This window comes from Pezoporus flaviventris, unplaced genomic scaffold (assembly GCF_033815535.1).
Source record: "Pezoporus flaviventris isolate CSIRO_AGI_PZ_B2104156 unplaced genomic scaffold, CSIRO_AGI_Pfla_v1 ptg000108l, whole genome shotgun sequence".
Lineage (NCBI taxonomy): Eukaryota > Metazoa > Chordata > Aves > Psittaciformes > Psittacidae > Pezoporus > Pezoporus flaviventris.
Genome location: NW_026892656.1, coordinates 558272 through 571001, shown reverse-complemented (window position 1 = coordinate 571001; position 12730 = coordinate 558272). Strand labels below are relative to the sequence as shown.

General features: G+C 40.8%; 1 protein-coding gene across 1 annotated transcript in view; it reads right to left on the bottom strand.

Moving 5' to 3' along the window:
- Positions 1-1381: 1381 nt before the first annotated feature.
- SMARCA2 (SWI/SNF related, matrix associated, actin dependent regulator of chromatin, subfamily a, member 2) overlaps positions 1382-12730 on the bottom strand; it is a 131368-nt gene continuing 120019 nt past the window's right edge. Inside the window, exon 34 of the mRNA XM_061477781.1 lies at positions 1382-1632. Coding sequence (XP_061333765.1) covers positions 1621-1632 — 12 coding nt within the window. The 3' untranslated portion in view covers positions 1382-1620. The remainder of the gene's footprint in view (positions 1633-12730) is intronic.

The following is a 12730-nucleotide window of genomic DNA, read 5'->3' as shown; positions in this document are numbered from 1 at the left end:
TACCTGCCTTAATTTGAAAAGTGATTCTAACACTAAGCATCTGGAATGAAGTCAAAACAGTGTACAAGCCTTTTCTGTATTTGGCATGTTGTTATGAGTGTCTGCAGACATAATTAGGGGAGAATTTTAACAGCATAAGCTGCTGGCACAGAATAATGGTTCCACGCTGTTAGATTAGTACGAAAGGAAAGGTACAGTGTTTATCTGCAAAGGACAAGACATGAGGCCTGTCATAACGCTATGTTTTGTTTAACTTTATTTCTCCACAATTGTTTTTGTGCATGTTAATCATTTTTCTGATGGCCTTAGTAATATAATAATACCCTTTCTTCCCTTCCCCACCTCCACACAGAAGGGGAAAACTTTATGTTTTCAGCCAGTACAAATGTGTCAGCAGATCATTTTTTTAAATGGTAGTCTGATTGACTGGGCAGCAGCTAAGGACTATTGCACATCTGTGCCAAGCTTAAACTGGGATAGTGTGAAAGAAAGTCCTCAGTATACCTTGCTCTGACAAGAGATGATGCAGTTTGTGTCTGCAAGGCTACATTACCAGTATTGCTCAACAGGGTTCATCAGAGCTAGACTCCAAGCCTAATACTTTCAGATCATACATATTTACCCTGGAATGGTGTTGCTTGAAGTTTCATGCGAAAAGGAATTTATAAGCTTATTGACATATGATTCCTTTTTGCTTGTTTTATGAAGGTAAAAGTAAAGCTGCTGCAGATAGTGCAAATCTTAACTACCAGAACTGACTATTTAGAAATAGTGGGTTCTTTATTTCTTGCTCTTTCCTGATTAAGAATGGATTTTTTAATTTATTTTTCCTGAAGGCAGTGCTTTCATTAGACAGAAATTGCAAGACTTCACAGAGTAGCTGGGCAAAAGTATACAGTGTGCATCAAGCAAGAACTCATTGCAACTGACCTAGAACTGCCTTCTGAGCTTAAGATCTGTTAAAACCCAGCTGTGTTACACTGCATAGGACAAAATCCCTTTGGATTGACATTTCTTCTAAAAAACAAACACAAATACAAATAATAAAATCTTTTTTTTTAATCTCTTTAGTGCACCTGATTAATAAAACAAAATTATATTAATAAAGAGATTTATAATCTCTTTAGTGCACCTGATTAATAAAACAAAAGATTCCAACAGGAATATGTGGCTAATGTGACCACAATTTAAACACAGTGTATGAAATAAATTCGCAAAGAAGGAAGTAGTCTAGGAGACAAAGCTGCAAATAAAGATACACATTTGGCAATTTTCATTTTGTTTTATTCAGGCCTTTACACCCCTACTTGTATAACAGTATTACAGCCAGAAGTTGAATACTTATCAGGACAATGCATAAACTAACTCTTTACCTAACAGTTTGTTCTTTCACTGCTCTGCTATCTCTTTCTTACACTTACAACAACAGCTGTACACACCCCTCAACCCCACAAAGTCCTTGCTATAACACATACTTTCTAATCCTGGAACACTGTGCTCCTCTTCCCTCCTCATTAGATTATCATCATCAGAGCAGACAGTGTCATTCCCATCAGACAGGACAAGGGCTTCTCAAGCAGTGAGTGGGCTCCTTCCTGGTAGTCATAGTCTCCTTCTTCTTTATCTTGTAGCCTGAGGAACACAGCGCATCCTCATTAATAAAGCCTAGATCATAAAAATGTTTGTCCTTCATACTGTGTAACAAAGTCATGCCCTCAGACGTTTACTGAAATACACATCTTTCATAGCTGTGGTCCTCTGTCTTCCAAATGCCTTCTCCCACTGCAATGCATAAGAGAGAAAGAACTGCATAGAAAAATCCCAGAAAGGTTTGCATAGGTCATCCAGTGAATTTTATCTCTGTCTGTTTTGAAGACTTCAAACTAGTCACAGCAGAAATGATGTTTTATTGGTGTTAAATTGAGGCCAAACTGCTTGAATAGATAGTGGTAGACAAGTGTGTAATGGCTGAAGTGTCACCTCAGGACCAGGGTAAAGAAATAGGAAGGTATATTAATTTCCTTTTCCTACTCTGGTTGCCTGGCTGTGCCATAAAAATTAATGCATTCCCCAGAATATGAATTAACCTACCTTGTTAATTGAACCAAAACCAGCTACAAAGACAAAAGATTTCAAGCTACCATTTTTTCCAGTGGCAGGTGTCCTTCATGATGAAAATACAGGTAGGAGAGAAAGGAGAGAAAGTAAGTCAGCCGTATTGGGAGGAATGAGGAACAAGTTTCTACTGTTCTACAAAGCCATCATCATGCGAAGAAAAACAACTCCCCAGAACACCTTTTAACAGCACGTTTCCAGTCAAAGACTGATGGTTCGCTGATTCCTGTTTTCCTGACTTGGAAAATCAGCGGCGTGACTTCCCAAGGCATGAGGCAGCTGCAGCTCTCAGAGCACATGACCAGTGTTTGCATCTTCGGTGTTTTTCACCCGTAAGCCAGAAATGCCAAGGTTACCTGGGGATCTGCAGTGAAGGCCCATAGTGCTGAGATTTGTCAGAAACACCTGGCCCTCCTGGGCTTCTGCACAGGCTTTAACTTTTGAAAGGAATCACAGAAAGTGCCCCTCTGTACCATTAGGTGCATATAAACTGAAAACCTCAGAAATCCACTGAAAATTGAAGGCTGGATTTGAAAATATTAATCTTTTTAGATACTACCTGTCTCATCTGATAGTCTATCTTCTTTTTTTCTTCCCACTCAGGCACATTAAGCTTTTTCCATTCCAAGCAAATAATACAGTTAACTGCAGTGGTGGTACAGTCTATAAAAAACATTAGATTTCACTCACTATAGCTGAAGACAGATACAGCAGTAATATAAGAACAAAAGGAGTGACAGACCAATGGGATGTTAAGCAAGGTTCCTTTCCAAACATAAAGACAGTACTTCAAGAATCAAGGGAAAAAGATACATGGTTTTGTCCAAAAGAAGTCACTGTAGTAATTCTCCCTAAACAGGATTTCACCTATAACAAACAAGAGAGATACACACAAAGGTAAAATATTAATGATAAGCCTATTTATTTGTTCTTTGTAATAGTAGAAGAGGGACAAACTGAAAGCAAAAACATTTCAGATCAATACCAGGAAATAATTTCATATGGATAACAGGCCCATATGGAACCAATTGCCACAAATTGAAATTAAAAGTGAAACCAGTAATTTAAGTAGGATTTTGGAAGAACTAAACTACACATATTGGCAGCATGACATCCTGATACAGGAATCTGGTGAAGACTAATACAAAAATCATTGTGCCATTGCCATTAGAATTATAAAAATACTAAAAGTCTTCCTTCCCCTTTGGGCTGAGTAGTCAGTGACTGCCTTTCTTGCAGGTTCTTCTAATACTTTTAATACTAGTTTCTGCCAGAAACAGGGGCAGAAGCAAGACAGATCCAACCCACTCTGGCTTTTTGTGCCTAGCTTAGCAGTTTTTACTCATGTTTTTGCCTTTCTTTGTTAGAGACAGTGATGAAAGAGAAAAAGGAGGTGGTCAAAGGTGAGGAATATTTCCTCAACTCTTGCAGCAAAAGGCACCTGAGTTGCTAAAAGCAGTCCACTCATAAAAGAGGTGTCACTTGGTGGCAGTCAGCTCCATTATGATTCTTCCTAAAAATAAAGCAGATTTGCTTGTAGTGGTAGGTGTTTGAAGATGCAGATACTGACAAAACAGCACCTCCTTTATCTTGGCATTTTCCTCTTGATGTCTCCATAACACTCCCATGTCAAATAACTGTAAGAAAGCCATCTTTTCCAAATCAACATATTTACTCCTCCAGAAATGCTAATGGAGATGTAGCACCAGAATAAGAAACATAAAGAAAAGAGCAGCGCTGTACTTTCATCTGCTACACAAGCAGCTGTCAGCCCTAGTATAAAAATTACCCAATAGACAGGCATCCAAAATTATGCTAAGTAAACATTTCTTGAATCTATTACATACAGCAAGAACCTAGTTTCATTCTGGTCATTGCTCTGAGTAATTATTTCCCGGACTTCCTTTCCTATTGTACACATATACACTGAGCTAGTCATCTCATTGTGGAGAGCCATCAGGCAGGTCAGTTCCCTTTCATAAATCCATGCCAACCAGATGCAAAATGTCAGAACATGGTTTCCAGGCTCATCAGCTCCATCACCTTTGCAGGGATCATGGTAAGGCTGAGCAGCCTGTAGCTCCTCAGATCCTCCTTCTCCTTGCTTCCTTCCAGTCCTCAGGATCACTTCCCAGTCATGCCCCTCTCCTCCACACCCTTGATGATTGTAAGCAGCCTGTAAAGACACAGGCCAGCTTCCCCAGCACTTGTGTGTGCACTGCATCAGGCCCATGGATGTCGGTATGTCCAGGTTATATATGTGCTCCTTAACACAATCGTCCTGCACTGAGAGTAGATCTACTTTGCCCTGGACTTTCCCTCTGGTGCCTGAGATTACTGAGGGGAAGTCTTACCAATAAATACAGAGGCAAAGAAGGCACTGAGCCTCAGCCACCTTTGTGTCCTTTGTCACAATGCCCCTGCCTAGGTTAGCAGTGCAGCCATGTTTTCCCTAGTCTTTTGCTGCTGATGTCCCTGAGCAAATCTTCCTTGTTGCTGTTCACATCTCTTGCCATATTCAACTCCAGCTGAGCTTTGGCTTTCCTAATCCATGGTCAGATAGTATCTCGATATTTCTCCCGGGTGATCTGCCCCTGTTTTCACCTCCTGTACACCTCCTTTTTATGTTGGAGTCTAGCTGTGAGCCCATTGCTCATCCATGCAGGCCTCCTGCCTGCTTTGCTTCATTTCTGCCTGTTGGGATAGACTGTTCTTGAACTTGGAAGGGGTTACCACTGAAAATCAACCAGCTGTCCTGGACTCCTCTTTAGGGCTATATCACATGGGATTCTTCCAAGTAAATCACCGAGCAGAACAAATTTTGCTCTCCAGAAGTTCCAAGTTGTGGTCCTGCTGTTTACCTCATCCCATCCTCTCAGTTTCCTAGTCTCCACCATCTCATGGTCCCTGCAATCAAGCTTGCCATGATGTTTACATTCCTGACCAGTTCCTCCTGCTTTTTAAGTATCAGGCCCAGCAGAGTACCTCTGCTCCTTGGCTTCTTGGTCACCTGTGTTGGGAAGCTGTTGTTTATTCTTGCACTAGACACTTGAACATCAAGTCACTAACATTGTAGTGATACAGATGTGCTGTTCTGAAAAAAGCCCTTGGACCATCATGTGCTCTCTTCTGTACAAATCATTGCTTTTTGTTGGCTCCTTCTGTTAGCTGCATTTTTCACCATTTTCATCAGCTGCAGGATGATACTGAATCATCCATTTTCCTCAAAAGCCAATTTTTTCCATGCTAGTCTTCTAGCACCCATGTCAGTTACAGTTTTCAACCTCTTTGTCATCTGTATTGCAAACAACAACTCTAGGATTTATTTGGCTTAACTTTGCCATAGAGATGGTGTAGGGTTCACTTGAGAGCATGTTCCACAATAAACTCAGATTTTTTATTCAATCTGGTTGGCTGTGAACTAGATGAACTGATAGATTTGATACAAAAATGCATTACAGATAGACAGTAATCAGAAGAATGAAGGCATCCATCTTGCATATGGACTGGACTCTAGGACACAGGCACCACAAAAAAAAAAAAAAAGAAAAAAAAATTGGTAGTTTTAACAAATCAATCAGAAAAACTGAGGAGAAATTTTAAACTGCCCAGGAGGCATGTAGAGAAAAGAGAATTTTTTTCAGTGCTTCTCTGTGCAATCAGTAATGACTGAAGTCTGGAAGTCAATGTCAGGATTTGTGATAACAGTAGTGAAAGGTGTACATTAGTTTTGAGAACAGGCATGACATCTGATCAATCAGACACTCTGACACATGGGGCTAAACCTTAGTTTTACTTTTTCTCTACTGACCAAAAATCTTGGTCATCTTTTCTTAACTTAAAGATGAAATCTCTTTAAAAGTAATTCTTCCTCTAACTTGCATGTCTTCATCAACAGAAAAGAGCTGCCACTTCCTTAGAGAAAGCCTTATCAGACATAGAGCCAGAAGCTAAACAGGATGCTGTAGGTTACTGAACCATCGTATGCAATTCCAGTGGGAATGCAATTCTTTATTAAACTGAATTGAATAGGTATGGAAAAGCTGGGTGAAGTGCCAGGAAGGAAGCATGGGCTGGGTACTCCTGTCCTTTCATTCTTTAACTGCTAAAAAACATTCTTTCAGGCACTGCCAAGTCCTCCATACAGCAAAGAAAGAATATTGTTAAGATCTGTGCTACAAACAAAAATGCCTCAATAAAGGGACATGGCAAAAGCAAGACTGTCTGATAATTTGCTGCTGTAGAGGTATAATTTCCTCTTGCAGGACCAACAAGGGGGCTGCATGCAATGATGCCTTTCAATAGGTCACAGTCTGGTGGTGATGTTTAGGGTATGCTCCAAAGACTTAGCACTAAGCCTACTTGGCCCCAGGCTGCAATGCTGACTGAAGATGCCAAACTAAATGAGTTAATTCCTAAAGCCACTTCATGGGAAATTAGAAGAAGAGGTCAGAGCAGGAGAAACGGTAGGCTGAAAGAAAGCATAAAGGCGGAAGGGAGGTGGGAAGAGAGACACCTGCTTATAACACCAGATTAAACAACTCAGCTAAACTCCTACAGAAAGAAAACCAAGCCCTCTGACCCAGCTTGGTCAGAAACATGTAGTAAAAATTCACGGCTATTGTGACTCCTGACAAAACTGGTTTGTATGGACTTAATTAATTTTCTTAATGAGTTTGTATACACAGCTCTAAACATAAATATTCAAGAAAGCAACTTTATACAGAAGAAAACTTACAGGCCTCCCAAAGAAAGGCTTTTTTGTTGGCACCAAAGACAAAAACACTGACACAAATGAAGCACTTTTTATTTCAGTGACTTGCTGCAGCCAGAAAAGAAAACGGCAGATCTACTTCTTTCCAGACTCAAGGTCAATTGGACAGGAAGGAAGTTCTTTCAGCCTGAGCAGGTTCTTCCAAGATCTGAATGTCAGTAAGTTTACTATGCCAACTAATTAAGACACAGGCAGAATGAAGCTTTCCTCAAGCAGCAGGACCCCATTACAGAATTCAGCAGACTGTACCAAGTCACATGGGGTGACACTCCAAGGCTGGTGCTGACACATCCACATGCAGGCTGCTGGTCCTGTGCAGGAATCTCCTTGGGGATTTTATCTTCTTACATACTATACAGAACATAAGCAGAGAAAGCAGAAGCAGAAAAAAGGTCACCTTTTCCTTTCTTGCCTCAGATTTCAGATTTATGTATCACTGAAAGATTCAAAAGCTCTCTAGGTTATGATGGTCAGCTTTGCTGTACTATTCCTTGATCAACCACCAACTGCAATTCTGTTATGGAAGGAATATTTCAGTTTGTTTTCATCTGGAAGTAATGAAAGAAATTACATTTTGCTTTTCTGGGTTGATATAGCAAAGTGGCCTTAATTTTCATGGAAATGAAGTCAAGGTCTACATCCTGTGTGCTACAGGTTAAGGGGAAGAAGTCTGCTTCTATGAGAAGTCACAGTCATCTGAAACTACCATCTTGGTTAAGAATTAAATATATTCTGTGGGTTGGCTTTTGCACTACAATTACCATTGCTGTCCTGCTGGTAAAGAAGAATGCAATGAGAAATACCCTCTTTTGCCAGACCTGAGAACAAGCCAAGGAGGGAAGAGAAAACGTAACAAGGAATGGCCCAAGACTAACACAAGCCAAACAAGCCGAAAGGTCTGGAAGTAAGAGCCCCTAAATTTGATTTTTAGCCGTACACGTCCCCTGGGGACTTGTTCACTTCCCTGCTGATTAGGGTTTTGATACTTTTGGCTTTTGCTTTTTGCTAAAGGTTTATTTCCATGGAAACAGACAACGTATTCATGAAAACAAGGAAGCAGGTTCTAAAAACTGCTATTTGAAGAAAGCCTAGGTCTTTGTACCTTTTTACGCAGAAAGGTACTGAAAGGTATTAGAAAGGTACTACAAAGGTAGTTGAACAGCAAACTGCATCTACACAGTCCATCTGCCTACGCAGATGTACAATTTCAGACTGCAGCGATCAGCCTGTTTTTACACACACCTGCCACCCACAGAAGGGTTTGTTTCAAAAGGCTGTACTTGGTTGGCAGTTAAGGACATTGTACAAGGTCAAAGGGTGATGAGCCAGTGGGGGTTTGTTCAGAAAATGCACAATTGCATCTCACTTCACTGCTTCATCAGTACAAATTACTGACATTGACTGCTTATTGCAGGGTAGTGCTCTCTAAAAAATCAGATTATTCCCTGCAGCTTCAGTGGTGCAGTTTAATTCATTAAACTCTGTTGTCCTCCTTCACTTTAGGCTTCTAGTTATGATCATCTTAAGCAAACCAGGATGTGACTGTGACACAGAGAGTTTGAGAGGAGACATTATGGAAAGTTTTGTACTAGTGAGCTATTTTAGTACTGACAAAGCATGGAAGGTGAATACAGAGAAGACAACGTTAGAACTGATTTCTCCGTTCAGCTAGCTAGTGCTACAAGCAAATCACAAATGTTCACCTGTGACCGGGTCTCCCTCTGAGCTCTGGAAAACCAGTGCCACCACTCTCCTTGCTTTGTGGTAGCTGGGAGCTCCAGCCTCGTGTGCACCCTCAGACCACTCCACTGTGTGCCAGGATGGTGGTGAAGCAGTGCTGCAGGGGCAGAGGGGACCAGGGAGTGCTCTCTCATGGCTTCTTCTTCACTGTGTGAAGCCCTGATGGCATCTTCTCAGGTCCCCTGGTGAAAGAACATAAGCAATTCCATCTTCATAGAATCATAGAATTGTAGAATGGTTTGGGTTGGAAAAGACCTTAAGATCATCTAGTTCCAACCCCCCCTGCCATGGGCAGGGACCCCTCATGGTAAACCATGTCACCCAAGGCTGTGTCCAACCTGGCCTTGAACACCGCCAGGGATGGAGCATTCACAACTTCCCTGGCAACCTATTCCAGTGCCTCACCACCCTCACAGTAAAGAACTTCCTCCTTATATCCAATCTAAACTTCCCCTGTTTAAGTTTTAACCCGTTACCCCTTGTCCTATCACTACAGTCCCTAGTGAAGAGTCCCCCCCCCCAGCATCCCTATAGGCCCCCTTCAGATACTGGAAGTCTGCTGAGGTCTTCACACAGTCTTCTTTTCTCCAAGCTGAACAGCCCCAACTTTCTCTATATGCAAAGAGAAACAAAGGTTTGGTAAACTGAAAGACCCTGAGCTGCCAAAGCCTCAGCACAAGGGAAATCCCCCAACGTGCTCTGGAAGCTGCTTTTAGGCTGTGCTCTTGCTTTTGGTCCCGGCCTGAGCTCTGTCACCAGTGGGCCCTGGCTGCCCACCGGCCCCACTGAGGTAGATGGGGTGATCTAACCTGTGGGGTGATGTCCAAACATGACCTTGGCCATGTCCCCAACCCCATGGCCAGGCACTTGTCCTTGCCATGGGCTGGCCCTGCTGCCACCTGCACTTCCCATCTACCCTGCTATTACTCTGCTCTTCATTTTCCTTCCCTAAGGCCTATTCCTGTGCTCCAGGAACATTGTCTGTTCTGTGACTTCAAATTGTGCCTAAATTTCTACCTGTAATACCTTACAATTGCACTAATTTACAAGGAGAAAAAAAAATAATTGAAGTGCCTGAAGTACATGGTCATTAATCAAATGGCTTCCTTGTGCACAATCATTTCTTTATATAACCTTTCTTAAATTTGCTAATGTTTTCAATTGTTACAACCTAACAAAGCCTGTGCTATGTTTCCAAATGCTGAGATAGCATGAAAACACTCCATTGCTATGCATGCGTTTAAAGTCAGGATCACCTCTGTCATAAAACCAAGAAAGTGATGGATTGTTTAAGGAAGTATTACTGCAAAGTACATTTGTTTCACCGAAACCCAAGAAAGCTAAGTACTTAAATCTCTAAAGAGGTTTTTGTTTGTTTGTTTAAATCCATTTTCTTTTTGAAATTTAGTATTTTGCTATAATCCAAAGATTCCCATCGGGCTTGAGATACACCAGTACTGTACAGAGATTCTTGGAGAAACGTTTTCTCTTCCTTGGTCTATTAAAGTCTACAGAAAAAAATAGATTCATTTCTTTGCCAAGAGAGTGGTCAAACACTGGAACAAGTTTCATAGAAAGGTGGTCGATGCCCTGAGCCTGTCAGTGTTTAAGAGGCATTTGGATAATGCCCTTAACAATATGTTTAACTTTTGGTCAACCTAAGGTGGTCAGGCAGTTGGTCTAGATGACCATTGTAGGTCCCTCCCAATTGAAGTACTCTATTGTTTCTATTCTATTCTACTGTATTCTAGTCTAGTCTATCCCAGTGGAAAGCCATGAAACATAAGCAAAACATTGAAAATAACAACTGAGCAAACAGGTTTTTATATTACTTGCTTTAAACTTTCAATTAAGTGCCTTTAAAGAAAAGGAGTACCTTTTCCAGCATCCAGTGATACCACCTGTGTTTCAGTTTGCATGTTCTTATATGTCTTCATGTTTCTGGTAATTCTGCTACAATTCTTTCATTTGGTTGGTTTTGGTTTTATTGTTTTTATTTTGTTGAGGTTTTTCATGTTTGGGTGTTTGGATTTTTTTTTTTTTTATTTTTTTTCCCAGCATGTATATCACAGAATAAGTCATCTCCAGAGCTTTATTTCTTTTTCAGTGAAAAACACAGTAGTCTGTTGCGTCAGAATATCTGGAGTCTGCAGCTGGAACACCAGAGGATTTCTGGCTACTTAGCCTAGCTACTAATGGCCTGACATGTTGAAGCAGCATCATGCTGCAACTCCCAACTGGTGCTTTGGGAGGAAAGGAGGTCACTGAGTAGGATCAGTCAAGATTTTGAGGTCCGTAAAAGTTCATGGGAGAAGGGAAATTAAATCACATAGCGTTTAGCAAAAAAATAAACAGAGGGAAGGAGAGGATGTAAATCTGGTATCCAGGGTGGGGCAGGGTGATTCTGTAATGGTGTTTATACATGCAAATAAATACTGCTGTTTCCAATTGTAGTAAGATATATTTTTCATGTCTTTCAGTAAAGATTCTGAGATTGCTTTTTCTAGTATTTTGCAAATGGACTCTTCCCCACACTCCTCTTATAACTCTGACATAATCACTTTCAAACACTGGGACCTAATGGAACTCTGCAAAAGAGTGAGTGCTAGCAAGAGCTCAGTGCTCATCTGCCTTGGGACAGCTTAAGTCCCAAGCCCAAACCAGACTTAAACCCTCACTACAGAGAGTTGCGTTCCAAAGCTGTTGTATGAGTTCACAAAAGTCACAGAGGAAAGACAACAGTGAACAATGGTATATGTAATATAAGCTTTTCTTAAAGTTAGCTGTAATTGACTCTTCTTCTACATCAGGATTTCACTGAGTGCCAGGCTGAGGGACAGCTTTGCTGAGTTGTTTGTCCATGACCACTGCGAATCCTGATCTTCAGGTACAGAGGTTTAATAGAAAATTGCAGGTCAGAGATAGAGATACCAACACAGAGGTTATGGGAATATTTCTATTCTTTTTGTACATTATACTATTTATTCTTTATAAAGGAAGCTCGTCACATTGGGCTTTACAGGAGAACATGAATTTCAGACAAATTCCCAGTGAACTTGACTTTTCTTCTTTCCTCTGGAGCATTAAAAACAGTCTGCTTTCCACTCACTCTACCTTTGCAGGTAGATCCTGTCAGTGCTGGTACTCCCAAAATATTTCCTGTTATGACGGGGAAAAAAATAGTCTAGACTCTACATCACTATTCACATGAAAGTAGGAGCAGTCGTGTAGATGTGAATTAGAAGAACGGATTCCTCATTAAAAATAAAGGTGGGCTACTACATAGCTCAAAGGATCCATAGCAAGATCTGAAACCTGGCAACTTAATTTCAATTCAGGTTAGATGAAATAAAAATTGAGCTTGAAATTATTCAGACAAGAACTGCTACTATTTGTCATTTGCTTTCTCGTTTACATTAAATATTGGTTCACATTAAATATAATTGAAATTCTTACTGGCCAGGTATCCTTAGTGCAAACCTGTCAGGGATTGTAATAAGGATGTAAAAAGACTGAAGGGCATAAAGAGCAAGATATCCCTTTACCCTAGACCACTGGTTTCTACCATTCTGGCAGAAATATTTTCGTGGGTACCTGATCCTTTACAAGCAACAGATAAAATCTTAGTTGCGTATATCCAACAACAAACATTCTGTTGCCAATTTTTAATACTCTATGCAAACATAGAGTATTACATAATAGGACTACATAAATAGGACCACGGATTTAATTTAGTATTAATTTTACCTGCATGTCTCTCAGCTTGGAGTCCCTTAAGCACAGGATGCGTGACCTGCCAGTTTGAGCTCTTTTGCTTGAGAAAGCAGATTTCCCTCCTGCCCTTCTTCCCATGCAGCCATGAAGCAGCTCCTGGCTGGAATGGAGAGACCATGTGGCAAGAAATGGCCTTCAGAGACTCTCAGGACTAACATGGCTCCCCACAACTCTCTGAAGGCACATCTGCAAGATCTGTCATTAGGCCAAAATTCACTTCTGTATTACTGAGATGCTCCAGTAGAGATTTGAAAAACCACTTCCTTGATCATCAAAGTAGGCATTTTTTAAACTTTCTACTCATTCCTTACTTAATGAGTTTTATTT